The sequence below is a fragment of the Trichoderma atroviride genome, chromosome 2, assembly GCF_020647795.1.
Source record: "Trichoderma atroviride chromosome 2, complete sequence".
Lineage (NCBI taxonomy): Eukaryota > Fungi > Ascomycota > Sordariomycetes > Hypocreales > Hypocreaceae > Trichoderma > Trichoderma atroviride.
The window spans coordinates 4,897,374-4,925,009 of NC_089401.1; the positions used below are offsets into that span (position 1 = coordinate 4,897,374).

The 27,636-nt window shown below is 47.9% G+C and overlaps 9 protein-coding genes across 10 annotated transcripts; 7 read left to right on the top strand and 2 right to left on the bottom strand.

Moving 5' to 3' along the window:
- Positions 1 to 158: 158 nt before the first annotated feature.
- TrAtP1_004421 (uncharacterized protein) lies at positions 159 to 1,375 on the top strand (the record flags this gene model as incomplete). Its single annotated transcript, XM_066112290.1, has 3 exons — positions 159 to 165; positions 816 to 1,061; positions 1,122 to 1,375. 3 exons carry the CDS (start codon positions 159 to 161, stop codon positions 1,373 to 1,375), a joined length of 507 nt encoding a protein of 168 aa, XP_065968373.1.
- A 2,081-nt stretch (positions 1,376 to 3,456) lies between these two features.
- Positions 3,457 to 8,561, top strand: TrAtP1_004422 (uncharacterized protein; the record flags this gene model as incomplete). The annotated part of the gene is made up of 3 exons (XM_014083291.2): positions 3,457 to 4,399; positions 4,466 to 4,558; positions 4,621 to 8,561. 3 exons carry the CDS (start codon positions 3,457 to 3,459, stop codon positions 8,559 to 8,561), a joined length of 4,977 nt encoding a protein of 1,658 aa, XP_013938766.2.
- Positions 8,562 to 9,841: 1,280 nt separating this feature from the next.
- Positions 9,842 to 10,675, top strand: TrAtP1_004423 (uncharacterized protein; the record flags this gene model as incomplete). The annotated part of the gene is made up of 1 exon (XM_066112291.1): positions 9,842 to 10,675. The coding sequence occupies one exon, from the start codon at positions 9,842 to 9,844 to the stop codon at positions 10,673 to 10,675; it is 834 nt and encodes a 277-aa protein (XP_065968374.1).
- Positions 10,676 to 10,983: 308 nt separating this feature from the next.
- TrAtP1_004424 (uncharacterized protein) lies at positions 10,984 to 11,971 on the top strand (the record flags this gene model as incomplete). Its single annotated transcript, XM_014083953.2, has 3 exons — positions 10,984 to 11,147; positions 11,218 to 11,468; positions 11,544 to 11,971. The coding sequence occupies 3 exons, from the start codon at positions 10,984 to 10,986 to the stop codon at positions 11,969 to 11,971; spliced, it is 843 nt and encodes a 280-aa protein (XP_013939428.2).
- Positions 11,972 to 12,982: 1,011 nt separating this feature from the next.
- Positions 12,983 to 13,417, top strand: TrAtP1_004425 (uncharacterized protein; the record flags this gene model as incomplete). The annotated part of the gene is made up of 1 exon (XM_014083954.2): positions 12,983 to 13,417. One exon carries the CDS (start codon positions 12,983 to 12,985, stop codon positions 13,415 to 13,417), a length of 435 nt encoding a protein of 144 aa, XP_013939429.2.
- Positions 13,418 to 14,289: 872 nt separating this feature from the next.
- TrAtP1_004426 (uncharacterized protein) lies at positions 14,290 to 16,365 on the top strand. Its single transcript, XM_066112292.1, has one exon. It carries the CDS (start codon positions 14,536 to 14,538, stop codon positions 16,030 to 16,032), a length of 1,497 nt encoding a protein of 498 aa, XP_065968375.1. The 5' UTR covers positions 14,290 to 14,535; the 3' UTR covers positions 16,033 to 16,365.
- A 66-nt stretch (positions 16,366 to 16,431) lies between these two features.
- On the bottom strand, positions 16,432 to 17,493 carry TrAtP1_004427 (uncharacterized protein; the record flags this gene model as incomplete). The annotated part of the gene is made up of 1 exon (XM_014083203.2): positions 16,432 to 17,493. One exon carries the CDS (start codon positions 17,491 to 17,493, stop codon positions 16,432 to 16,434), a length of 1,062 nt encoding a protein of 353 aa, XP_013938678.2.
- A 2,516-nt stretch (positions 17,494 to 20,009) lies between these two features.
- TrAtP1_004428 (uncharacterized protein) lies at positions 20,010 to 25,144 on the bottom strand. Of its 2 annotated transcripts, XM_066112294.1 has the most exons (4): positions 24,696 to 25,144; positions 24,527 to 24,638; positions 20,545 to 24,468; positions 20,010 to 20,486 (listed from the first exon to the last, which is right to left on the bottom strand). In XM_066112294.1, the coding sequence occupies exons 1-4, from the start codon at positions 24,761 to 24,763 to the stop codon at positions 20,355 to 20,357; spliced, it is 4,236 nt and encodes a 1,411-aa protein (XP_065968376.1). In that variant the 5' UTR covers positions 24,764 to 25,144; the 3' UTR covers positions 20,010 to 20,354. The 2 variants fall into 2 exon arrangements, with proteins under 2 accessions (XP_065968376.1, XP_065968377.1); XM_066112293.1 differs by having other exon boundaries at positions 20,010 to 24,468.
- Positions 25,145 to 26,568, top strand: TrAtP1_004429 (uncharacterized protein). The gene is made up of 3 exons (XM_014083956.2): positions 25,145 to 25,359; positions 25,443 to 25,605; positions 25,723 to 26,568. The coding sequence occupies exons 1-3, from the start codon at positions 25,212 to 25,214 to the stop codon at positions 26,096 to 26,098; spliced, it is 687 nt and encodes a 228-aa protein (XP_013939431.2). The 5' UTR covers positions 25,145 to 25,211; the 3' UTR covers positions 26,099 to 26,568.
- The last annotated feature ends 1,068 nt before the right edge of the window (positions 26,569 to 27,636 follow it).

Below are 27,636 nucleotides of genomic sequence, written 5' to 3' on the forward strand. Positions count from 1 at the left end.
TAGTTCCCGATCTAGGCGAGGGCTTTTTTGAGAACTATTCATGAAAAGATTCTTATGGTAATCGCTTAGTATTAAGATGGCGACTCACTCACATACAGACAAGCACAAAGTGTGCATGTAGCTCACTGGGATTGAGCACGGCAGCTAACAGAGCTTAGATGCGTTGTCACCTATCTAACATGTGTATTTTTTTTTTTTTTTTTTTTTTTTTTTTTTTTGGAATTTTACATGAAAAAACAGCTGAGAATGATTGAAAAGTATGAGCGACATTTTAGCTTCAACCGCTGATCGCTGTGCAGCCAACAGTTGAGTCGATGCTTTGTGAGTTTGAGCTTCAAACGCTTTTCTTATCAGCCAGTGCTGTCACGTGATACTCTTCTAGAAGGCAGAGCTCACTCTAGTGGCTCTGAGTAACTTTTTGACTACGTTCAGATTTTTTCCATATCCGCAGTTGACGCTTCACCGAATCAAGCTTTCATCCTGCGAAAGTGAATATATGCAGTTGGAGAGTCAATTGCCCGAGACATTTTTCTATAACACTCAAAATTCTTCTCACATTAGTCCTATTTGTTTGAAAATGGCCGACCAGCAACAGTCACCATGCCGCATCCTGGTCATGGCCTCTGGCTTTGGTTCAAACTTCCAAGCTCTTATCGATGCTGTTGCCGCAGGACGGATCCGAAACAGCAAGATTATTCGTCTTTTCGTGAATAGAAAAAAATGTACAGTCAATTAAGCGAGCAGAAGGCGCAGGTTAGACGATCCTCAGAGTTGGGTTCAGAATTGGGAATGATGCATTTCTAACTCAACATTAGGCATTCCTTGGGAGTATTTCAACTTGATTAGCAACGGCTTCATTGCCAAGGGAGAAAAGGACGAGCAGAAAGTTGCTGAAGCTCGTCACAATTATGATGCCGCTCTGGCTGAGAGGATACTGTCGGCAGAGGAGAAGCCAGAGCTGATTGTCCTCGCTGGATGGATGCATGTATTCTCAAGTGGGTTCCTAGAGCCTGTGGAAAAAGCAGGAATACGCGTAATCAATCTTCATCCCGCCTTGCCTGGTAAGTCAAGTCCCTTTAGCAAGTGCTGAGAGCAAGCCTGTCTAACTGGAGTATTAATAGGGGAGTTTGACGGAGCCGGTGCAATTGAGCGGGCCTATGCAGCGCTCAAAGCTGGTAAGATAACGCGTACTGGCATTATGGCTCACTACGTAATTCAACAAGTAGATAGAGGTGCTCCCATTTTGGTCGAAGAGATAGAGTGGAACGGAGAAGAGCTGGCCGAGCTCGAGGAGAAGATCCATTCGCGGGAGCATGAGCTGATCGTGAAGGCTACGGCGAAGGTGGTTGATGAGATCTTGGAAAAGCGAGCATGATGAGCTTGAAAGACATCCAAATCTCTCATGCTATGATCAATCAACAGCGTTTGTTGCGCATGCATTTTATTCAACCTAGCGGCGTAGTCTATGTTGCCAACTAGGCGTGCCAAGCGGCCTATTAAGGTCTCCAATATTCTACGACTCTGAGATGTATACCGAGAAGCATTTCTGAACGTTACAAGGCACAACAAGCAAATATGAGTTTGGCTATTACGCAAATGACCAATACCAAGGCAGCGGAGCGCAAGAACTTGACGAGACAGCCTCAGTTACCTAGGTACACTCGGTATCACTGCATTACGATTCGTTATGTCCTGCCCGATAACAATAAGAGGGCACATCTAAGGCTTTGAATATCCAGCGAGCTCACCTGTGGTCACCCGACCATTAAACGTCATCTCACCCCCGTTTGGATTGTGGGAGGGGTGTGCTTCTTGCATGAACTAAACCCGGCCTAGAACCTTGGAACATCTCTGCCTGACGGCGTGTTAGGCCGACATGCGTACCCGATATTTTGAATTACAGTCAATATCTTTCTGGCTGCATATTATAAGCAGCACTGCATTGATATACATTTATATCCAAGAGATAATACACGGATATTAAACATACGTAGATGAGGACTGTCATATACCAATTCATCGGCATTGAGCAAGGCTTGTATCTGATACTTTTGAATACGATTGCATCACTCGTATAGCTTCTCCTGTAAACGCTTAAAGCACTAGTGTTATAAAATCTTCGACTTGCGCATCTAGAAGCAAACGAAGTAATTTCACAACCGCCATTCTTGACTTTCTTCAACGGTCCAAACTCAGCAATAAATTGGCTGACATGGGCCGAAGATTAGGTCTTGTTGCTTCCGACGAACAATAGTTGGAGCAGCCAGTTGAGCATCACATCGAAGTCAGAGGTCGGAAGTCGGACATCTGAAAGAAGCCGGATTCGTTACCAGAACTGAATCACGATCGGTGAGAAGGTACTTATTTGGGCCTATTTGTTCAATAATCAACTAGCCCATTGTCATTGTGGTGAAGCGAAATGGAGCAACCTTGAATATCTAGAGTTGTGATGACATTTGATGTGTGAATTCAAATTTGATACGACGTAGGCAGATTAAAGAAAGCAACTTCGAATTCGCGACGGACTCGGAAATCGAACTGAAATAAATTGATGCACCAGATAAGGGCGTATGCATGTTTTTGGGAAAATTCCTATTGAGAAAGCCGGTTATGCGCCATATCAACATCTCATTGCATGTCGCTCCATTGCTAGAGCCTCATTGCTCAGGCATACATTGCGAGTTACTAGCTACGACCGGATGTCTGTAAATAATAATGGCATAGACCATACTCTGACACCAAGACATTTGGCGTATTAGAAGCTCTCATATGCATGATAGGTTTGCAGCCTATTACCTGCTCTATAGCGCAGAGATTCCACACCGACACGTCGTGGCGGCATCATGCATGCATTTGGAGCCCAAACTTGAATTGACTCTCATTCGTGATACTTTCTCGTACAAGGCTTGAAGTTTTCACTGCGTTGATCACCCTTTAAAACATCGTGAGAATGAGTGACCTATAGGTTGCGGTAGGTATGCAGCCACTAAGAAATGCAACCATGCCACGTCGTGAGGCTCTGTTGTTTGCAGGGATTGGACCCCGCAAACTGCTTCTACACTTGAGAGTTGGGCCGCTGTATCATTGAGTTAATGCAATGCATGCATATGCAAACGGTGCTGTTCGATACGACACCACGTCACAGCACTGAGCCCAGCGAACCAATTTATGTCGGCAGTTTTGATTTGACAACTCAAGTCTCTAGATATGCAATGGTGGCAAGATGATATACAACTTAGAATTGGGTTGGAGTGCATTTCCAGAATATGCAGAGCCGCAGCCTGACTGAATTCACATCCATCCACATCCCGCAATAACTCGCCATGGACAGTGCTAAAATATCCCATCATTCCAGCAAGGGCAAAAAAGAAATCTTTTCTTCTTTTTAATTTCCCGTCCTTCATTCAACGCAAACGCTTCTTTCAAGTAGAGCGAAAAACCCTTACCCTTGTCATCATGGCAGCAGCAATTGCCATTCCATATGCTCGCGATGACTATACTGTTGGGTGGGTATGTGCGCTACCAACAGAGCTCACAGCTGCAATATACATGCTCAAGGAGAGACACCCAGACCTCAAACTGCCAAGGGGTGACTCCAATGCCTATATTCTTGGAAAGATGGGCGAACACAACGTTGTCATTGCCGGCCTACCCAAAGGCAGAACTGGCACTACTAGCTCTGCAACAGTGGCGGCTCAGATGATATCTAGCTTTCCAAACATCAAAGTTGGCCTAATGGTGGGCATCGGTAGTGGCATCCCTCAGAAGGTCTGGCTTGGAGATGTGGTCATCAGCGCTCCCGTCGATGATCGGCCTGGTGTGATTCAATGGGATATGGGTAGAGCAGAAGACAAGGGCTTCGTTCAGACGGGGTCTTTGAATCCTCCTGCGAAGCTCCTCTTGAGCTCCCTAGCCAAATTTGAGGCCGAACAGATAAAAGTTCATGCCAGTATGATGGAATCTCTGGCTAAACAAGTGCCTGAATATTACTTCAAATCACCACAGCCTAAAGATATTGCCTATGAGTCGACCTATCAGCATGTCAGCGGAAATGACTGCAGCCAATGTGACGATAATATGGCTTTGAAGAGAGAGCCGAGAAAGCGTCACGGGCTACACTATGGGCTTGTGGCATCGGGCAATCAAGTGATTAAGAGCGCCGAGCAGCGTGACAAGCTCTATCGCCAATTTGACGAAAAGATCTTATGTATCGAGACAGAAGCCGCTGGACTTATGAACGACTTTCCTTGCATCGTTATTCGCGGCATCAGCGACTATGGAGACTCACATACAAATGTGGCATGGCAAGAATACGCCGCCGCAGCGGCCGCAGCTTGCGCAAAGACATTCCTCGATGTCGTACCTGTGAGCGAGGTTGATAAATTGGAAGCGGTGAAAAGTAAGTACATGTTTCATATACCATTTAAGAGATGAGGTGCCTGACAATTTGTTCTTCTTCTTCTAGGTCTTATCCCTCCCGGGATGATTGAAAGGACAGTGAACTCTTGGTTCTCATACTGGTTTTCTAAGCCGTCTCAAGATGCTTCTCCTGGTTCTAGTAAATAGTCCTTCTACCAGCCATCACTTTAAATCGAGTACTAATGATCTTGCGCTTCCCAGCCATGGCGGATTCAGGCCCTCAGCGATCAACAGGTCTTCCACGAGAGACAGCCGGACCCAGTAAGACCAACAATGAGAGTGTCAGTGTACATGATCCTCGGCGAGAGCATCCAAAAGCCTTGAATTCAACAACTCAATCGTCTCTGAAGTCAACTCCGACACAAACATCTCCGCCTATGGACGCCAGCTCGCACAGTAATCCAACTACCCCTCCTCCCCAATATAAAGAGTCATCCGACACCAGCGATGGAGCAATTGATTGGGCCAAACAAGACTACTTCACTCACAATCCTACTTTGAGCCCCAGGCATACTAAAGGAAAAGAGACTTTAAGGATAACCCGTCACCGTCCTGATATATTGGCCGCCGCAAAAGTGACACACCGTCAAGCTCTAGGCCAGATGGCAGCAATTGGCTCATTGTACGATGCACGCAAAGACCAGATTCTCACCCAGTCGGTTTTTCTGGAGCCTCTTTCAACAGATGCCATCTTCAGAGACATAGTGCCGTCTAAAGAGTATAGAATCGAGAATTCTGGCTCATTAATGGCAACATTTGAGCAACTAGGACTTTCTCCTGAACTGGGTTTAAGCTATCTCACTGGAACTGGCCCATACACGACCAAAGGTACTGCAGCTCACCTTGCTAATAAAAGAACGAGCGATGCTGGGCAAGAAGTCTCTGTTGTTTGCAAAGAAGTTACTATGCACGACACAATTGACATCGGCACGGAAGAAATGCAAGAAATCGTGGACGATGAAGCATTACAAGCAGAAGAGGCCACTCATATCGTCGCGGGCATCTGGTGGGGTACTAGAACTGCCATAACGGCTTTCGCCTCTCCACTGGGTGCCATCGCCAATGTCAAAGAGAAAGAAGCACAGCTGGGCTCACAGGAACGTGTCGTCGGTTATCTAGGTCAGCTCCTGGATGGAAGTGTTACGACAGCGTTTTCTGCTTTTAAAGAAATCTCGAAAAGCTTGACTTTTAGGGTGGAGGCTGATATTGATCCGAATAAACAATCAGCGCAAATCTCAGATTTTGACGGCGTCTGTGGCTTCATTGGCAGGATTCCTGACGCTATAAAAGGAACCAAGACAGGAAATGGTGTCCGAATAATGTACGATTTGGTCCCAATCAAAGACTTCGCTCAGATCATAAATAGAGAGCTTGAGGGAGAGGTACAACTTGTTCAACCAATTGATCAAGAGTATCAAAACCGTGTGTTGTTCCTCTTTGAGAAGCTTTATGCGGCAAGAGTCAGTCTCAATAGCTATTTGAGGGAATTATCACGGCATGAGCTGTCAGTTCCAAAACAGCATGTTGAGACCATCAAGACGAATATTTCCCGACTGGATGACCTTGAGGATAGACTGAAGAGTGAGCTTTATCAAGATCTTCTTCGCGCGCGAGATTTCAGCTTCAAAGGAACGTATAAGCTCAATAACCCAGAGTGGGAAGCCGATATCGAAGAATTTGAGTCTTTGGTTTCGAAATATGCAGCCAAAATGACTTTTGAAAGCGGGATTGCTGCGCTGGGAATCAGATACATGCATCCTGCCGATACTACGGCAGCTTACTCTAAGCATCAGAGCGGCACATATACTCTCTTCTACAGTGACGCTGCTCTGGTCGCTCCAAGCTGGAAAGATCAATACGCTCAGTTCATGGAGCTTGCTTACGCTAAGAACTCTGAGCATTTGCTCTATGTTGTCGACTGCGATTTTGAAGCCGGTCAAGAGCTGAGAGTCCCGCGCATAGAGCTCCGAGAGAATGGTGAAGTCGTGACCAACGACTTTCTGGCAGAGCAACGGAGCTTCGCCGGGAAATGTTTTGTTCGTGCTGCCACACCAGCGGATATGGAAGAGCTGCCTGCCAAGCTGCTGGACTCAATACGAAGAAGCGTCACAATTCGTTGTCCCTGTGCAGCCGCGATAAAAGGCGACTGCTTCTGTCGAACTTGCAAGAGCGCCATCTTCCTGTTAGAAGATGACGATTACATGTATTGCAATTGTGGCAGATATAGGCCCACTAGTGCAGCGTTCAAGTGCCTTGAACCAGCTCATGGGACCAGCTATCTCACATACAAGGACTCTGAAACGCTTCTAGAGGCTTACGAGTACCAAGAATTCGAGCAGCATAATATATTGCTCTTGGGAGAGATGGGAGTCGGAAAATCCACATTCATCAACGCATTCATGAATTACATGCAGTTCGAGACTCTAGACGAAGCACTGGAGGCTCCGGACCTACACTGGGCCATTCCTTCGGTTTTCAAATACATTGAAACGAAGAATAAAAAATTTGAAACTTTTACAGTCACCGTTGGCGAAGAGACCAAAGCCCAAAAATGTTCATTAGATGGAGAGTTGGCTACCCAGAGCTGCGTGACTTATGTTCTTCACATGAACGGCTTGACTCTTCGCTTAATTGACACTCCTGGTATTGGGGATACTCGGGGCCTCCAACAGGACAAAGAAAATGTCAATGACATCTTACAAGCACTCAAGTCAGTCGAAAAGATTAGTACCATCCTGTTCCTCATTAAACCCGACATCTCTCGTCTTGGACAAATGTTCAACTTTTGCATGACAGAACTGCTTTCTCATCTCCACAAGGAGACGAATCAAAATATTGTCTTTGGGTTCACGAATTGCCGAAGCACAAATTATTCTCTGGGAGATGCCGGAATTATTCTTCAAAAATTTCTGAAAGATAAAAAGATTGATATCGCCGTTGATTACGACAACACTTTCTTCTTTGACTCGGAAGGCTTCCGGTACTTGGCAGCATACAAGACTATAAACAAAGAAATGGAAGACAAGGACAATTGTGAAAAGAGTTTTCAGCATTCTGCTGGGCAGGCGCGGCGCCTCGTCAATAAGACAGTACAGATGAGAACTCATGAAGTGCGCAAAACGTTGAGCTTGAGTGATACGCGGCTATATATCGAGGGGCTTAAGAATTTGACCATCTTGATCAACAGAATGGTCAATGAAGATCAAGAGGAAATTGAAAAACACAAGATCCACATCAAAGAGCTTGAAATCGCAAACGGCGACCTCGAGGACAAACTGAAGATGACAATTCAAAAGCCCGTCAAGAAGATGCTTCCAAGCCCGCGCACCGTCTGCACCGACAGTGAATGCCGAACTGTAAACAGAGACACGGATGGCAAAGAACACGTCGTATACAAGCAGATATGCCATGATTATTGTTACATCAAGGCGACTAATGAATTAGTCGGAGCTCCGGAAATTTCTACTTGCGAAGTCTTTGATTACTCTGCCAAGCCATGCATTGAGTGTGGTCACGAGTGGGACAAGCATCAGCACATCTCTTACACTCTTACAGTCGAAGAAGTAGAGGTTGACGACCCAGTCGTCCTGGAAACTTACAACAGCAATAAATCAAAGCTTGAAAAAGCCGAAGCAGCCATCGAATCTCTCTTGCAAAAAATGGAAATGCTTGGAGAACGCAGAGACTTTATCAACTTCTCGTTGGCAAGTTTCGCGGCCTATCTTAGCAGCGCTGCAATGGTGAGATGTAATGACGCGGCAATCACTTACCTAGACTACCTCATCGACAACGCCAAGAAAGAAGGTAGCGATGATAGCCAGCGGCAATTTGAAGAGCAGCGCCGGATATACAAAGAGCAGTATGATGAAACCACCCAGGGTAACCCGAAACCTGATCTGCTGCCCAAGGTGCCGAATTACGACGAAATCATGGAGATTATACAACAGCTCGACCAAATAGAGGTAAATGGCAGTACGGTCAAAGATCTGGTGCAAGGGAAGATGGATAATACGCTCTCTCCTTGCAATACCGTCACACTTCCACTTGAAATAACACGCAAGGGAGTTGATTCCTTCTCTTGGATAAAAAGACTGCCTCCTCGGAGCCCGTCTGTGAACTCATATGCTCTAGGGAGGAAATAAGGGAAGAAGGCGCGCTCTTTAGTCGTACTCTTGTAGGAGAAATGGCCAAAGTAGAGTCATTATTCAACGATGAGGAATATCTGAGTTGGGTGGCAAGAGCCTGAACGGAACTTCATATACTTCAGTAGCATCACTTTGCCGTCCATAATGGCATGTACAGTGATCTAAAGCCGTCTTCTGTGCTCAATGTAAAATAAATCCTATTCCAAGTTATTTCAGAAAGCAGTTTTAATCCATCAAACCTTTCGCACGTTCTTGCTACGGCGGGCCCTTTGTTTCCTTATTCACCCAAGACAGATTCATTCCCATTCTCGTCTATCTTTCAACCTCTTTTATTTACTCCTTTTTACGTTTATCTACCCTTGTTCATTTGTGAAATTCCATTTGTCCGAGCAACCTCCCCCCTTTTCAGCCTTTTCTGGGCTGGGCTGGGTGTAACCCAAAGTGTTTGCAAGGGCAGCTGCTGCGCCTCCAACGTCAGGGCGTTACGGCTCGGCTCTCTACAAAATGAAATCGACCGCATTTGTACGGGCCTATAATCAGAGACATCGAATTGAGTTTTTTAAATTCTTTTTTTTAAAAAAAAAAGAACGCTAGTATTTGCAGCCACGAAGAAGATACAACGGCGCCACCGATCACACTCGCTCTACTTCATGATAAAGGCAGCTGGTTGCAATAACACCAGAGATATAAGTGAGACATTGTCGCATTCATGGCGTTCATGCCGCCGTTTCTTTAGCGAGCTCTCAGAAGTAGAGGCATTGGGAGCAACGGCCTACAGGAACATTGAAGGTCGGGTATCATTATGTATATACGCACGCCTACCTATGCCCATCGTGTTATACAAAGCCCTGCTTCGAGCTTTGGCTGTGGGAGCTGGGCACAGCTATTCAACTTGGCAGCCTCTTGAATCATCGGGCCAAATCGCGCACCAGATAAAAGAAACCTAGATTAGAGAGATTGTCTCACCATTTTAATTCGGTTATACGATGACTTTGTGCTAGCCTCGCAATTGCGCAGCTACGCAACTGCGCAGTTGCGCAAACATTAGACCCCCCCACTTACAGCAAAGCCACAACGCGCAACAGCGCAGCATTGTCGATGATGAAAAACTGTTATAAATTGAAGCCAGCTTCGCTTCAGTGTTCCTACATCTTCACTTTCCGTGGATTTAAGCTAACTTGTTTGATAAAATATCCCTGCACTCAGAGTAAAGTCCGCCCCACAGCAAAGACATATCACTGAGCAGCGACTTTTGTCCCAACGTCACAAATCTCCAGATGCAGCGATATCTGGCTCAGACGCCTCAACAAGATGCTGGAACTTATGCTCGGCTAGTTCAAGTAGTGGGGCGTCCATTCAAAGATAAACAATGCTCATCTGTTGACTGCATCTTGGCACAAGAAAACAACCTGCAACTTGACACGCCTTCCACTGAGGCCATCTCTCCTCATTTCAGCACAGGTTACTTTTCTATTGGCTCTTCTACATTATCTTGGGCATACCACGCTTCCTTTGGCCACTTTGAGCTGCAAGTTCATACATATGCTGCTCACGTTGATGGATCGTATCTCAAGTTATCCGAGGCACGATATACAAATCAAAGTTGGCAAATATGCTCGGTGGACTTGTTTGGAGCTGCTGCGCTGGAGCAGTGGCTACATCATATTAGCACGCCCTTAGAGCAGTTTGTGACTCCATGTGATGCCCAAGCCAGTTTGAAACAACAAGAAGAAGAACAAGAACAAGAATATTCAACGATTTCAGAAAGTTCGTCTAGCTCTTCATCTCCACCTTCAGAAGAGGTGTTTTCACTCAAAAGCTCATCCAACACCGACACCAATTCGGCTTCGATTCTCGAAGAAGAAGAAGAAGCTGTTTTACACAATGCTACGGCTGAAGAAGCCTCCGGCTCAGATTTGGTGGACGAGTTTGCACGATTTACTCTGTCCTGGCTAGCGGCCTGGTCTGCAAATCGAAGAGACGATATGAGCTCCAATCGTCACGATCCAGAGGCCCACGCTCATGAAGGGCAGAGCAGCAGCCGAAGCAAGTGCGGCAATGGGCAGCAGCGCACCGGAGAAGATTCCAATCATGGAAGGAATACAAAATAGCAGAAAAGAGACGGCAGCGGTGAAGAATTGATGGCTGCGCATCTGCGTAGTTGAGCGGCGGCGCAATTGCACAAGCCCCAAGCCCCACCCCCCAACTACATGTACTTTCGCAACTGCGCCTGCGTAACTGCGCAGCGTATAATTCAGCTATGTAGCCATGAAATAAAACCACCTTCATAAACTCCTCTTACTCCATTATTTTCTTGTAGTCTCGTATCGTTAACAAGGAAGCACTGTTTGTTTTACTTATTTTGTCTCACAGCTTCTTCAAAGCACCGCGTTCATCGTCTCGACGCCGCAGCCCGACAATGCAGCATTATTCAGCCCCGATGCCTCAAATAGCGTTCGACCCTTCAGAAGAAGACGAAAGGGGTTTTGCTTGTCCGTTTTTCCAAAGAGATCCACCAAGCTTTGGGCATGGCAAATGGAAAATATGCGCACATCACTCATGGAAAGAGTATCATAGGGTCAGGTTGGTGCATATCTGCCATGAGAAGCAAAAAAAGAGAGCAAAAGACGTTGACAGATTCTCCTTGACATAGAGAACATGTATACCGCAAGCATATGCTTCCAAGCAATCATTGCGACAGATGCTTCGAAGATCTCAGAGACGCTGAATCGTTGCTGCTGCACCGTGGCCAACTACAGTGCGAACAAAAAGCGTTTCGATATGTGACAGACAGTCAGGTCTCTCAGCTAAGAGTACAGATGAAACGAGGGACTGAGGAGTTTGAAAAATGGAAAAACATGTATCGCATACTATTTCCTGAAGATACAAGCATTCCTAGCCCCTGTATGTGTTCTATGCGACTGCATGCACCTAATTTACGGCCTCGCTGAAATGCTAACCAACTACCGGCCGCTGCAGATAAAGAGGTGCCGTCTGACCGCACCGACGAATTCAGAGCCTGGGCTGCAGAAATCGAAGGCATTCGCAATGCTTCGTCTTTGGATGTCCGTACGCAAATACAGCAAATCATGAGTGTCGCCAAAAAAGCAATACGTGAGGTATGCAGCCAATCTTCAGGAGTCCAGCATGACTTCCAAGACACGACCAGTGGAGACGTTATGGCCGCTGCATACAGTGGGACAATTGATATGTCATCTACATGTACTCCCGACCTTGGCCCATTGGGGGAGTACATGAGTCTATCCGCGGATCTCATAGACGCCAGCCAACTATCCGGAGTTTCAGCTTCGATGTTTGGCGACCAAGACGACTCTGCATCTCATACATTGGATTCATCTTATGCCATGGATACTGATTTAATGGGAATCGGAGAATTCCCATACTAGCAAAGCTAGAAGCATTACGGAGCAAGCATCGGTTGGACAAGGTTTGGGAAGCCATAAGCTGTAGGTTCAGTTTCATGGCATGCTGCCTTTTTATCTTTGGGTGGCTAAGGTTGGGAGCATTATACGCTATGGCGCGTTCTATGCATGGCATTGGTAAATCAAGAGCTGGAGTTATTTTCATACAACTATAGGAATATTGGGAATTTTTTTTTGGTTGGATTGAGTAAATGGGTTAGTACTCAAGGAGATGTATTTTGATTTTATTTCATCCAACGATTCAATGGTCCGAGCTATTCGGCTTTATTTGCGGGCGTGTTTATGGCTTTGACTGCTGTGGTTGGCATATTTACGACCTTATAGCGCTATAAGTTTCAATTATTATTACAATTACGGATACACTTGGCTGTTATAACCGATTTGAACACCCCACATAGCGCAGAATAACGCCTATGTTCCGTGCTAGCTCCCGAGTCTTAGTGCATCCACTTCCGAAATAGGTAGGCAAGTGGAATGCTAGAATCTTCGGGCTGGAAGTTTCTAGCCACTTCCACAAGCAGCGATCCGATCCCATCACCACTTCTAGAACTCTGTAGTTGTTTCTCATCACATCTCTGAACGATGGAGCAACATGTTGTATTGAGAAGATTCAAGTATAAAGAAGCTGGTTGAGGCCTTCTTGACTCTACCATTCTCACTTCCACAACACACACAAACAATCACGAGTAAAGGCAACTCCTCAATACACCGCTATCAATTCCTACTCTAGAATTACAAACCATCCCACCAAATCATTCAAAATGGTCTTCTTCCAGCGCAACTTTTACACTCCCGAGAGCTCTTACACTCCTCTCTTCCGTCTCCTTGACGATTTTGACAGCTACTCACGCCAAAACAATGGCGCACAACACGCCACTCATCGCACTGTCGCACACTGGCAGCCCAAATTCGATGTCCGCGAAACGGGCGAGGCCTACGAGCTCCACGGCGAACTCCCCGGCTTGAATAAGCAGGATGTTCACATCGAATTCACCGAGCCTCAGTCCCTACTCATTAGAGGAAAGGTGGAGCGCACTTATACAGCCGGCACTCCCCCCTACCGACGCTATAGAGGACGCCTCTGTGAGCGGCGCAATTACCGACTCAGAACAAGAGCGCCCCAAGTCTCCTCATCAAGCCACCGTCGAAGATGAGCCAGAAGACGGAACCACTACTGCCACTGCTGCCTCTGAAAATGAAGTTGTCAAGACTGCGCCATCCAAGCAAAAACCGACCGACACAGCCAAATACTGGCTCACTGAGCGCAGCGTTGGCGAATTTTCCCGCACCTTCAATTTCCCTACTCGGGTCGACCAGGAGGGCGTGACGGCCAGCTTCAAAGACGGCATCCTCAACGTTGTGGTCCCCAAGGCGGCTAAGCACGAACCTCGTCGCATTGCGGTGTTCTAAAGCAACTTTCTTTTACAATTTCTTGGCTTGATTATTTCTATCTTTACACACTTTAAGCGTATTTGAGCCATTCCACTTTTTTCTTTCCTTTTTCTAAAAGAACGACAATCATATGCACGGGAGCGTTTGAAATTGAGCCTTTTTTTTCCCCCTTCACAGATATACCTTTCTCTACCACGAGGGTAGCACAGTTGATCAATAGTAAATCGGGCAGTGTCGGCATTGTCAGAGGAGGAACTTTTGTTGTCTTATGATAGCTTCATACTTAATAACAACACAATAATTGAGAATATTGACTTAATGATAGCGTGTATATTGTGACATTGGTTGTCTAGATGTAAATGGATGTGTCATAAAGTCGCATTTAAAGCCAAATTTATAACGGAATCTCAGACTTGTAGTATTGAACCTTGGTAGCTGTCTTTTGATCGGCAGCGCTGTGAAACTTGAGAGGTGCTATATCCGAGTGACTGTCCAAGAGAGCAATTGATGCGACGGCGAGGACTGCCAATGCCGGGAATAACTATTTACAGTAGCTTCACTATAACTGTACTGTACACGTATCAAAAGTTATCCAGCACCTTAGTTCTATTATCTAGTACTCCTACTACTCGTGCTACTACTGCTACTACTATTACTACTGCGACTTTTAAGCGTGTGTACCTACATGATAATTCCTCGAACGCTGCAAGCTGAGGAACATTCTGTTGGACGTAATAAGTACATGCATCTCTAGGCACGCTGTGAGCCTACAGGTAGGTACGCTATAATTCACGATGCGCCTTCGATTGTGCCTTTAGCAGCGTGGCATTCTTCAAGGCTGACTTGGAGATCGATCTATTCCGCATTCAAATTCTGGCAGGGCTGTGTGCATCGTACTAAATAACACGCCAGTTCCGCTAGGTTACAATCCTGCCGCGAGGAGATATATTTCCCCCTCTTCAAACGACTGTGTCGTACCGTAATTCTTGATCCCTATATATGAGAGTTTTTGTACTGCGAAGCTACAAACATTGTGACACAAGTCGCTTCAAAATACTCTTTATAGCAGCCGATTTATCACTTTCTGAGCGCTGTAGTTTTCCGAACGCTGGCTACTACGACCTTACTCCTCTCATATGGATTCGTACCAGCATGATCCGCTTGACCTTGGCAGACCTGCGATTCGACTCGTTCGTCTTTTTCCTGGGTTTGACCCTGACCCAATAACATGCGAGCTTTTCCAAGGTTTTCTACACCAAGAGGACGAGATCATACCATATGAGGCTTTATCATACACTTGGGGCTCTGCCGAAGCGCCCAAACAAATAATCGTCAATGGGAAGATCCTTACAGTTACCAAAAATCTACATCAAGCACTGCAGCAACTCCGTGATAAATTTCAAGATCGAATACTTTGGATAGATGCAATCTGCATCGATCAAGACAATGAGAGAGAAAGGGGTCACCAGGTGCAACAAATGGGCGAAATATATAAACAAGCAGATCGCGTGCTATTCTACCTAGGGGAGAGCAATTTGGAGGTTGATGCATTCATGGACACTCTCAACATGATGGGAAAGCTCAGTCTCAACCATTCTTGCAGGAAATGGAGATCCGATGATGACCGTTGGGAGGTCGTTTGGACGAGCGCTGTCCAGGCTCTGCTGGGAAACCCGTCGCCCCGCCAAATTGCCAGTCTTCAGCAGGGCTACCGATACCTTCTCGAGCGGGCTTGGTTCAGAAGAGTTTGGATCTTACAGGAGGCGGCCAACGCGCGCGCTGGGTTGGTGTTGTGCGGCTCGAAGACGGCCAAGCCGTGGCTTTTACAAGTTGTTCAAAAGCCCCTGGGCATTGCACCGGATGATCACTGCAAAGCAGTTCTCGATGTTATGCCGGGGCCGTGGAGGACTTCATCCTGGTGGAACAGAAACCAAGATCTTTATACTTTGCTATCGAGATTTGGTGGTAGCCAGGCAACTGAGCCTCGTGACCTGATATACGCCCTGAGAGGCATGTCTTCCGATGCCAAGGACGCACCCGGCCTGTACCCGGATTATACAAAATCTGAATGGCAGCTGGTCCGTGATGCCATTTTATTTCTGTATCCTCTTCAAAACGAAGATCTGGCTGCACTCAAATTACCAACGACGATTCATGAATTAGTATCAAAACTAGGGGAGTTGGGCCATCGCATGTACTGCAAGATGTTTGAGGGAATTGCCAGAGAAAACCTAGGTGATCTGATTAAATTCCCATTCACCCAAACCTGGACCTTGATCTCTCCCTATCGAATGCAAGATGCGCAGGCGCCCGCTGAATTTAGAGATTTGTATTCGCCCTCTGCCATAAGTACTCGATTGCTATTGGCAAAATTGCAAAGCGATCGTATTGGAGATGCGGCAGCGCTCTTCCGACTCGGTCTATCAAAGAAAAGCTTACAAACAGAACATCTCATCGCCGCAGCTGAGAATATACATGGAGTAAAGCCGCTTGAGATTGTACTTGGCCTTGTGGGCCATGAATTCGAGATTACGGAAGAAGTTTTGGTGCCAGCAGCCAGGAATAATGACTACGGGGACAAGATGATGGAACTTTTGCTCCATCATCCCAGCTGTCAGCGACATATTACTTAAGACGTGGTGGTGGCAGCGGAAGATAACGCGTGGTGCGGGCATGAAATTCTGAAAATCGTCGCGAAATATCAAAATAGTCGTTGCCAATAGCTGGAGACGTGATATATCTCGGCTGCCAATTGCCAAACATGGTATAAAAGATGACAGCAGCAATAGACGTGGGCTGTGAGAATGAGGCCATGGAGGCCATCTTGAATAATCAGCTGCCTGTGGTTGAAAGTATTAAGATGGCAGCAGCAGTGATCGCAGTACATCGACAAGAATGAGGGTGCATCTTATTTAACGTGACAGACGTGAAGCAAACAGATATGATTAGGGGTTATATATACCAAATATTAATTAACAATCTTCACCAGTTCACCTCCTTTCCCCATCTCATCCTCCAACACCACTCTGCATTCACTTGTTTTCTCCAACCACCACCTCTTCCGGGTCGACTCTCTCCCCATCCAAGTTCCATATACTCCCATCCAGCGCCGACCTTCTCGCCCACTGCGACACCACCTCAAGCGGCGAGTCATCCATGTAAAACGACAATGGCACCTCGAACGCTTCCACCGTCATATCCTCTTCCGGGTCAATCTCCTGCCATCTTTCCGTCCTCACCGTGCCGAGCTCATACGCCAAATCCATGAGCACAATCTTGATGTCCCTCGTCCGCCTCACATCATCAGCTGGCAGTTTCTGGAAGTATTCGGCCTTGATATTCACTGCATCCAAGTGCATCGGCCGTGCCAACACCACATGCTCCAACCTCGGCAGCGCAGCAATGTCACTCCAAAGCCGGGGATCGTCAAGAGGGGCACCGAACAACACCATGCGCTTGAGCTCCGGCCACCACCGCCAGACATTTGTTTCATCGGTCGAAAACGCCGCCATGGGATATTCCTCCAGGCATGTAAACTCCTCCAGCCTGTGCAGCTTCTCAAACCCCTCCCTCAGCGTCTGCCGCACGCTCAGGTGGTCGTCCATTGCATGCAGGCTCGCAAACGGCATCTGCACCACCAGCCGCCGCAGCGTGCCCGACACCTCGCAGAAGAGCTCCCGCACCCACTGGGCCGTTGGCAAGTCATCCAGAGTGTCTCTAAACGGCGCAATGTACAGCTCCGAGATGTGCCGCAGCGACAGGACCGGCGGCAGGCTGGGCACTAAACGTGGCATGCACAGCAGCACATCTGCCAGCCGACGGCTCGAGTCGACAAACATGCAGCGCTTCCGCAGCAGCCGCGTGGCCTGCGCGTGTGTCGCCCGCGATACCTTGGTCAACGCCAAGAGCGTCCTGGTCGTGGAGTTTGATGCGGGGAAGAGCAGATGCGGGTTTGGCGGCATCACGGCGTCGACAATGAGGAGAAGCAGCTCTGGTGGCAGCGAAGGCGATGACATCATGTAGGACGTGGGCGTGTAAGTCGGTTCCATGTGTGCTGACTTGGAGGAGTAGAGAAGAGATAGAAGCGGTTCCATCGGATGCGGTGCAAGAGTCGCATTTTCAAGGACCAGACTGGGAGGACGGTCCCATGAAATAGAAAATCCCAATGCCTATAGTGTCGTTGCTCGTGACCATCTTGTGTGACTCGTAAAGTATGTCGAGGGCGGCTCAGCTCCGCACGCTCGCCGTCTTGTTGGTCAAAAAGAGTGGCTAAACGGAAAGCTTGGTTGCTCGGAGATCCACGCAATCAGAGCGGTAGTACAGGTAAACGCTACCGAGGTTACAATAAAAACTATTACTCTTTCCAGCCTTGCGCGCACTGAAATATAAGCCTAACGGGGGCTTTTGCCAAGGGATATGTTTATCTATGCATTATCTGCTATGAGAGGCGGATAATTGGTATATTTACTAATGCATGCCTTGTAGGCTCTCCTATCTCCGCCATTGCCAAAAATAGTATGTACGTGTATTCCAAGTTAGCACCAACAGTTGTATACCGCACCAGCAGTTTTGTATTAAAATACTCGCCCACACAAACATCTCTACAATGCAATTGACGAGAACATTGATAATTATCAAGTCTTTGAAGAGCACAACATAGAAATGCCAATCGAGCTATATCGTAATTATTCCTCAATTACCATCATTATCCTCGGCTCATCCCATTCTAGCGTAATAATAGCAGTGCTGCCACCGCAAGAAGCCGATGATCCAGGATTCAACCAGTCTACCCCTTATAAGACCTACGGATCAGTATTATTGAAAAAGTATTTAATCTCTATTCAGGGATTACAATAGGTGGCTGCTGATTTAGCTGCTAGTACACATGTAGCTTGGCTCGCTACCGGAGATCTTCAGAGTAACACAGGGGTGTTATATTACAATCTGGGTACTACCTATAAAGTGTAAGCCCAACAAGATACAAAGTCTTTATAGGAAGTACTACAATTGCTATTACTAGCTATATTATTTCTCTGGTTAATTTATCCTTGCATGTGCCATCCTTTTGTGTTGCTTTGAGTGTAAGACAACAGTTCGTATACAGATAGCTACCTTGTCAATGTTCTCTTCAAATGCTGTTGCTTTCGTATCGTCAGTTGCAAACAACTACAGAACCCTGCCCCAATAATCTCCACCAGAAGTGCGTCGCCATTTACTGCTCAGCTTTCTTCTCACAGAATGGAGTGCGGCCTTACGCTATACAGTCTTCAATCTTTCTTACTCTTTCCAGCATTTGTATCTTGCCTCCTTTTTTTCCTCAGCAGTTTGCGTACTGGTTATCGGAAAATCCCGTATCGTGGCGGTTGCCAATCATTCAGACCTTTTGATGCTCTTTCATCGTATAAGAACAGTTTCCCTCCGTCAGGGGCCTTGAGTTTCTCAATTTGCGTATTTAATGGCAGTGTCATCATTTCCTAAGAAGCAAGCATTGACTGCATAATTTGATACATCTTGCCCTTGTCTTCAAGGATGGCTCTTTTGTCTGACACACTTACCGTGTACTCCTAGAGTATAGATCAATAACGGTACAGAGCTGACTTTGAACTCTATGTCACGTTTACTTTCTCTTTCCAAAAGTAACCAAATCCCTGTTAATCAAGGTACAGTCGAGAATATCTCAAGGATTTTACTAGTCTTATAAATTTATTATAAATATTACTTAGCGCACTTATAATACTACTAGCGTACTCCTACTACTAGCGTGTTAATAATATTGCTAGCGTATTGATAATATCACTAGCGTACTACTAAGAAAAGGCAATAATTCCTACGCTTATGTGCATCATCCTCGAGGATACGAAGAATATAAACGAGGCTCTAGAATCCTATCGCCTATCTATTCAACAGCTCAGCTAATGCCTAAACGCCGATCAATTTTGCCCGTTTACCAGTAATGACGTTGAACCATGGGCGGAATAACGCTTCTTAGCTGTTGGTTGTTAATTCCGCCATTAGTTCTCAGCCTTGAACAGCCCCCAAAGTTATATATTAACAGGAACAGGATCTGCGCCAAGGAAGGCTGTGATCCCACATTACAATCCTAACAACGCCTTCGAGGATTTTTTATCTTTCCTTCTTTCTTTTTTATTAGAAAAAAAGGAAAAGATATTACATCATTACATATGTAATAAACCTAAAGACAGGAAGCCGTGTTCCCGACAATTCCTCCAACGAGGCTGTAATACGCCTCGGGGATTACTTGCAAAACACGGCGTTTTACCACTTCACGGGCTGCCGGAGCCTTGTAGCTCAAGAAGCCGATAGGATGCAACGCTTACATGCCGCGTTGCGGCGTAATTGCGCAGTCGGGAGTGGTAAAAATGGGTCGGTCCCGATAAACGCCATTATGCGAACGGGGGGGGGATCACTTGCGAAAAAAGGAGTAGCATTGAAAATCTATAGCATCAATGTGTGATCATAGTACTGCCACAGATATCACCGGACTTAATTGGGGAAAAGGAGCAATATTGTTGAAATTAATGACATCGATATAGGAGTATGGCCATGCCATACATGTCACCGGACACAACTTGGAAAAAAAGAAATACCATTGGCATTAATAGTATCAACATGCGATCACGGCGCTGACATAGACATCACCCATTAACCCAGTCTCTTTCTTATCCGCTGTCTAATATAACTCAAAGAAGAAAAGATACGCCATCTCCCAAAATCCAAGCAATTCCACGATATACTACTACCTAACGCCAGTGAGCAAATTTGACCAAATTTGATGCCCCCAAGTTAATATTTAGTAAAAAGAAGACAACAGTGCTGATACCCAGCTGTAGCCGCATAAACGCCACTCGCAAAGCCTTCTTTCTATCCATCCTTTCCCACAATTATCACCTCCATAGCTAAATTATCATGATGCACATCACCATCACCATCACCCTCATCTTCTCCTAGGCGTGCTCTCATAGCTGTAATCCATGCTCCATAGCTGGTCCCACAAAATCGAGCTCTTCAGAGGGCTCGTAACAGTTGAACTCCTCCGTCGGCCGCTCCTGTGAAGCTGTGCCTGTGGCTGCCACGAAAAACCGATCAGTGACTCAGGGCCCAAGTAGAGAATCAACGGCTCGTACCTCGGAGGCCTTTCCCGACTTATCCTGCACCAACGACTCACCGCCTCGCTGTCCCGCATCAGTATTGGTAGTGCTAATAACGCTGCCCTGTACCGGGCTTTGGGCAGTTGGCGTATCAGGCGGAGCAGCGCGCAGGGAGTTGGTCTCGCTCGCCAGCGCGCTATTCTTCAACAGAGCTGTTCCGCCGCTGATGTGGAATGGCAGGGCCTTCTTAGATGCCGAGCTACTTCGGCGGCTTTCCAAGCTCTTGGAGAGCGTCTTGTTGATTCCTTCGATGCTCGCTATGCTGTCCCGGCTCCTTCCCTTCCCCTTGGCTGCGTGGGATTGAATATTAGCCGTGGCCTCAACATTATTGGCGGCAACGGTTGATTTACCCATCCCAGGTGTCGCGGGCGCCCCTGCTTTGTCTTCTTGAGCATCGATGAGATACCATCGCAAGCCGTCTGACAGCTGGAAGGGGTTATCATTCTCCTCGTCATTCGAATCAGTCTCGTTGTTCGCCTGCAGACTCTTGGAGAGGTCTACAACACGCTCCTGGATCTTGGAGATTCGCGCAACTAGCCACTCCCGATGTCGTAGCCGATGAGCATCTTGCTCGCGGAGGAAATAGTGCGGGAATCCCACGTTAAAGGCGGCCCAAGCTCCCGCTTGCTGGTTCCGTGTTGGCAAGAAAAGTGCCAAGTCACCCTCCTTAAAATTCCTAAACGCAATCTTGTTATGAGAGTCCTTTTGTAAGCTATGCGCCCGGTCGCGATATGATCGGGCTTCTCGCTGCCACTTTCGAGCCTTGTGCTCTGCCTCTTTGACTCTGTGATAAATGGTGTCGGAAAACAAGTCGGCATCGAATGCGCCAAGCTTCTCTATAAAGGCTTGGTATTTCTCGTCTTCGACCGATAGGTCGGTGCTGTTCACCCAGTAGAGAAGCTCCAAATCGGCACTATCAGTCATGGCTCGACCACCCAAGCTCAGTGACCGGCGGATAGAGGATCCAGGATCCGAAGAATCGTTTGGATTTGCGGGCGCCTTATCGGATCGAGAAACCCTGGTAATCACCATTTGCCCGGCATCGCGGCTGATGGAGTATCCTACACGCTCAAGTAGTCTGGTAAGGCGGTCATTCTGGGAGTAGAGCCGCTGAGTTAGATCCTTGGTTCGTCCGTCGCGCGCTTCGTACTTGGCATTAAGCCCCGAGAGCTTCGATTGGACATCCTCAAATCTCTGCTTGAAGAGACGAGACTCTTCCTCAAGGCTGCCACCTTGAGACTGTCGCCACGCGACCTCTTCTGAAAGCTCTGCAACCTTCTTCTCCTCCTTTTCGAGTCTTTTGCGCAGCATTTCAGACCCAGTCTCGCCGTCAGATAGCTGGCCACGGACTTGGTTCAATTCTTCTCTGCTCTCGGTTACTTCACGTTCCAAAGCAGTTACCTTTGCCTTTTCCTCAGCAAGATTTTCTCGAACATGCATGGCAGACATCTCCTGGGATGAGATTTTCTCCTCCATTTGCACTAACTCCGACCGTAGTTCCTTGACTGAAGCAGTGGCCTTCTCAAGCTCAGACCGTAAAATGGAGGCATTGCTTCCAGAGTTTCGCAACTTTTCAACAAGGTCGGCGGCACTGGATAGAAGAGCTTCGGCCAAATCAACCTCGTCGGTTGGCATGGCGATGTCCGATGATAGCTCAGCATATAGCTTCTTCAGCCACTCGAGTCGAGACTCGGCGCTCTCCTCTGCAGCCTCAAGTTTCTTCGATGTAGCTCGGGCTTCCTCACGAACAGAGCGTAGCCTTCGTTCGGAGGCGTCGAGCTGATCCCGCTGCATCTGAGTCTCCTTGCGTAAGAATTCAACTTGACCCTGGGTTTTGAGTGCATCGTCCTTCCGCTCCTTGTTAACTTGCTCAATCTCTGCCTCAAGACCCTGGATTCGCTCGTCAAAACCGGCCTTTTCATTCTCCCGAGATTCCCCAAAATGATCCATCTCTTCTTCCGTATCCTCCAAACGGGCTTTGAGCGTTTTGATTTCCGTCTCTAGCGAGATCCTTTCGTCCAAAAACTCTCGCTTCAGTGCTTCCATGTTCTCAAGAAGATCCTTTTTTGTCGAGTTGACTTCTTCGATCCTATCTTTCATATCATCTCGTTCCGTGACGCGACTGTCGAGATCTTTCTGAATATCTGCTGACCGCTTCTTTTCTGCGCGAAGCTCGTTTTCCAACTGTGCTATCCGCTGCGACAACTGTTCTGTTCCGTCTGATACTGGTTGGCGGTCTTCAATACGGGCCGACTTGATTGACGAAATGGAATTATGCCGCGAATGCCCATTCTGCTGCCCTGGTAGCGGAAACAGGTTCCCGGGACGCGAGGCTTGGCTCTGCCGATGGAGAAGATCTTCGAGGCGGCGCACTCTGCTGTCGGCGGTCTTGAGTTTGTTTTCCAGCCTGGTCTTTTCGTCCTGCAGAGACGTAATAAGATCATCGTCGCCGCGAATCAAAAGCCCACTTCTTCCTAATGCCGCCTCATGCACGCTTCCATTCTTAAATGCTTTGAGTCTCTTTGCTTGCTGCTTAGTAGGGGTGGTGAGCTCTTGAAGGAGTTTCGCGACATCATCAACAAGCTCTGGGTCCGCATTTCGCTCCTGTAATACCTGCAGAAACTCTTCTAGCTCGTTCTTCCCAACAGTAGGCCAGGGGATATCCTCGCCCCGTAGATTGACTTCAAGCCCCATGACATTAGTATCAAGGCCGGGTCCGTATGTACTTCCGACCATCTTTTGCCACTTTTTACGCCGCTTCGACTCTTCGTCTTGGAACAGCGCCATTTCGTTGGCAAGAGTCGAGGAATCCGCCTTCACCTTGTCAATCCACTCTCGTCGTCGGATTGCCTCTACCATGAATGAGGCATACATGTATGGCAGCTGCTGAATGAGCCGCAAGTAGTCAAACGTTGTCATGTCGTCTTCGGACTGGTTTAGAATATTGATCTGATTCCTGACGCTGCTGTGCAGAGAAGTGATTTCAGTAATGCTTCGCATAAATCTAACAGAATCCGCAGCAATGGTATTTCGCGATCGCGTTGCATATTGAACCATCTCATCCATCTCCTTTGCTCGCTTTTTAAGAGTAGGCATGAGTCTTTCGGTGTGAATAGAGGCAGTTTTCGAAGCCTGGGCCAGATCTCGCTGCGAGTTGCCATAACTCAGCGCCGTGTGGTAATCTGAATCGATCTGTCTGGCCACCACCTCGATATCCTCCATGAGTTGCGGAGTATCATTGTTATGGGTCAAAAGAGACCGATTCATCAATTGATCAAACTCAGCAGAGAGAGTTCCAAGCGCTTGATACATCTGAGTAGCCGCATTGTCAAGTTCGGTGGCTTTCTGGTTGAACCTTCGCTGAGCTGTAGGGGCCAGTTTGACGGCCTTTTTGACAGTGTCGAGTTCGATCAAGTCCTGTAGCGTAGAATCGGCCTTGTTGACTTGTCCGCGAGTCATAAATCTGACCAAGCCTTGCGATATTACAATGCTCCCGGCCAGATCAAGATAATGCTCCCAGGACGAAACAAGCTGCTCGTACTCTGCCAAAGCCGGCGTGACCCATTTCTTAAGTTCGTTATACTTTGGCTCAATCTGCTTGACGCTTATCTCGACATTGGTGACGGCGGCGTCCAAGCATCTGATCATGACGTCTATCTCGTCATATCGGGCCTGCGCGTAAGCGTTCAATTGGCCGCAGTCCTCCATTATCCGCGCAGCCCAGTTCCGGCGGTCGTTGCAAAGTTCCTGCCATGATGTGATTGCCTGGATATTCTCGATCGAGTTCGGCGCATTGGGGATGGATTGACGCCGAAGGGGCAGCGCCTCGGAGATGAGCGATGACGCACTTCCAGGAGAGGTCGGGTGCGTGACACGAATATCGTAGATGTATATCTCTTTCTGGGGGGGAGAAGTCAGTTGTCATCTTTAGCACAAGAGTGCAGCAGCCGTCGCATACCTCTGTGTGAAGACTCGCAGACTTGACGCTGCGGCCCTGGGGTGTCAAGGCAATGATATGCTGTGGCGAGAGGGAGCTATTCCGGGCCACCCACGTCTTCAGGTCGTCGAGACTATAGCAATCATTAAACTCACGCGCCAACCACAGCATCCATAGGAGCAGATATTACCTGGAGAACTGCGCTGTATCGACCTCCAGCCGCTGGCCCGTATGGGCAATCAACACCTGTGTAGCCATCCCAAGACATCTCCCGTCAAGCACAAGGCGGCGCTGGGCGGCTGATGTTCATACAGAGCGATATCGAAAAGAGTCGAATAACGAGCCAATACAGGAGAGACGAGCAACTGCAATGCGCCGAGTATCGAGGGATTTTGAATGCCACAGGTTACGAGGCCAAAAAGTTTAAGTATTGAATGGTTAAGATGCTGAACCTTATCGGGGCCCTACGGCCGGCATTACGTTGGGTAGTGTGACGGGTGCCTTGTGACTTTTGGTAGCGCTGAGACTGCCCTGCATTACAGGGGAGCTCTGTACTGGTTAGATAAGCAGAGCGGCCTGTGGCTCACTTTGCTTCAAAGATACGGCGCGCCACATGTCAACAGCCACAACATGGGTTTTTGTTGTCGAAAGACTTCCTTCAGTTGAGCGAATCAGCGCCATCCACTGGCCCTGAGCAGGCTGCAATATGAGTGAAGTCGACGAGCCCATGACCGGTGCAGACGGCGGTGAATCCCGTCTGCCCCTTTCCGAGGACGAAACGAGAGTGCTGGAGCTGTATGACAAGCTCCAAGAGCTGAGGCTTGAAATCGCCATAATCAACGCGCAGCAAGCCGGTAAGAGCCCTCTCTGATAAGAACGCGCCGCTGATGGAGATGCGTTGCATGGCTTACTCACACGACACTTCTGGCGTCTCTAGGTAGAAACTATGATGATGGGGGCAACATCACAGAGGCACAGGATGCGCTTCTCACAGCAAGGGCTAGATATAGGCTACGCAACGATGCCATCGAGTCGGTAATGATGGCCAACCCGATCCTCAAGGCAGTCCACAACGGCACACAGGCATCACCAATAGAGCGGCACGTATTACTCTCACTTACTTACTCTTCATATCGCAGTCCAAGCGTCCATGTTGAGATTCGGAAATGGTAAAAAAAAAAAAAAAAAGGCCCTCCCTTTGCTGACCCAAACTACAGGGATCTATTCCCATACGTGCAGGAAAGAGACGAGACGTCCATATCCGTAGCCCAGCACGCAGACAGCGTGGCAAAGCTCCGCGACGACCTGACCGCCGTCCAGGTGCAGAGCATACGCGTATGTCGCCAGAACATGGACCTCACCAGCGAGCTCTTCGCGCTGGCAGAGCAGGCCAAGCAGAAAAAGGCCGTCCGCGTCGACGACCCCCGGGTCCAGCAGGAGATTGAGAAGCTGACGAGAGAAGTCAAGACGAGCAGGCAGCGGTGGAGGGTCATGAAGGGCGTGGCCAGCGGCGTCGTTGCGGGCAGCGGCGTCGATTGGGCAAAGGATGAGGATTTGCGCAACATTGTCCTGGATCCTGAGGATGAGGACTGAGATGGGATGGCAATTGGATTATGAAGATACCCCATGAGCAGCCAATAGATAATCTGTAGATGCCTTGCTCGCTTATCCTTGGCATCTCACGCTCTAAAGCTATCAAGCGTCTCCCAGAGCTGCGATGATGACTGCTACCAGTACTTTGTCCTGTCCTTTACAACCCAGGTCACGAGAGGTTGCCGCAGCAGGAACCTGATCCATTGCCGCTTCAGACCAGCTCTGAAAGGGCTACTACAAAAAAAATCTCAAAAAAAAAGAAAGAAAGAAAGGACTTGATAATTCTAAAAGCATGAGGTTGTTGCAATCATCACAGCCATTATATACCAAGTCAGTACTGTATGCTATCACTCATAGAAAGGCAGATGCGTTGATCAAGGCGCGCCTCTGCCAGCCGCGTAGCGCAGAATATTAAAGGAAGTAGGCCAGTAGAACACGCCATGTACCTTATATACGCATGACTAATCAATCACCCGCGGTGCAAGATCAGGAACATCTGACAAGTCCAGGGGCCAAAGAAAAAAAAACAAAAAAAAAAACAAGCCTTTCCAAAGTATGGGGCACATTAAATGGGGACCCCGAGAAAATCGAAAGGGCCCTGGAGTGATTTTCTCAGCCAGCAACGGAGCGGTACCTTGCTTGCGAGAAGCGCTGTAGAGGGAGCTATGACCACCCACCCATTTTGCTGCTGGGAGCCACGTGATGGCGCCTGGCAGCTTGTCATTGGGCGCTGTTGGAGATGGAGCTGAAATTGATTAGAGCCCGCGCCGGCTTCGTCGTCTGATCCCTTTTTGATATCAAGTTGTAAAGGCACGCAAGCGTGTTTGTTGGATCAGCCACGAGGAGCCCATCACTCACTCGCCACCGTCGGTTACCTCTCGCGAAAAGGGGTGGTGCGTTGTAACTGCAGTAGGTACTCCATATTACTGTAGCAGTAGCAGCAGCAGTAGCAGCAGTAGCATGAATGTGTACATTGTTGATTACAGTATGCCTGTAGCCCTTATTTGCCTTTTCCTTCTTCTCTCCGCTTCCAGTCCCTTTTTTTCCCTGCGCAGAGGCGTGTGCGCGGGGAGTGTGAGAAGGGGGGAGAAAGGCAGAGGCTTCCGCATTTGGCTGGAGGTGCGACAGGGTCGAGGCATGTACTGCACAGTACAGTTTCTCGGAGAGTCAAGCCTGCCTGCGTGACAAACACCCGAGCTCCCAGTGGAAAAGATCGGGGTGTGTGTGGTGTCGCGTACCTTATTAGTGTGCCTGCGCCGATGGAGTAGGTGAGGTCGCATTATCGTTCTGGTGCTTAGCATTTTTGCACGGAGCAGCTGAGACTGGTCTCATTAGCTGCGCGGCTCCTTTGCCCTTCGCGCTCGTCTTTAGTCCACATGCCTCTCCTGTTTGCCGGCTGCTTTGGTCTCAATCCCGATACGCAGCGTGAGAGGTACCTACCCGCACATTGTTGAAGCACTCGCTAGGAAATGCTACCTTGCAAATAATTCCGCATCGGAATGCTGCAGGCTCTGGAGGGCTGGTCTTTGCCGTTCGCG

What these genes read in the sequence shown, in the direction of transcription:
- TrAtP1_004429 (XM_014083956.2), top strand. Translation starts at nt 25,212, where the DNA reads ATGAGTGAAGTCGACGAGCCCATGACCGGTGCAGACGGCGGTGAATCC. An exon ending in AATCAACGCGCAGCAAGCCG is followed by an intron (nt 25,360 to 25,442) that starts GTAAGAGCCCTC and finishes TGGCGTCTCTAG; the next exon opens with GTAGAAACTATGATGATGGG. An exon ending in CAGGCATCACCAATAGAGCG is followed by an intron (nt 25,606 to 25,722) that starts GCACGTATTACT and finishes CCCAAACTACAG; the next exon opens with GGATCTATTCCCATACGTGC.
- TrAtP1_004428 (XM_066112294.1), bottom strand. Translation starts at nt 24,763, where the DNA reads ATGGCTACACAGGTGTTGATTGCCCATACGGGCCAGCGGCTGGAGGTC. An exon ending in GATACAGCGCAGTTCTCCAG is followed by an intron (nt 24,639 to 24,695) that starts GTAATATCTGCT and finishes TGATTGCTATAG; the next exon opens with TCTCGACGACCTGAAGACGT. An exon ending in AGTCGGGAAAGGCCTCCGAG is followed by an intron (nt 20,487 to 20,544) that starts GTACGAGCCGTT and finishes TTTTCGTGGCAG; the next exon opens with CCACAGGCACAGCTTCACAG.
- TrAtP1_004426 (XM_066112292.1), top strand. Translation starts at nt 14,536, where the DNA reads ATGGATTCGTACCAGCATGATCCGCTTGACCTTGGCAGACCTGCGATT.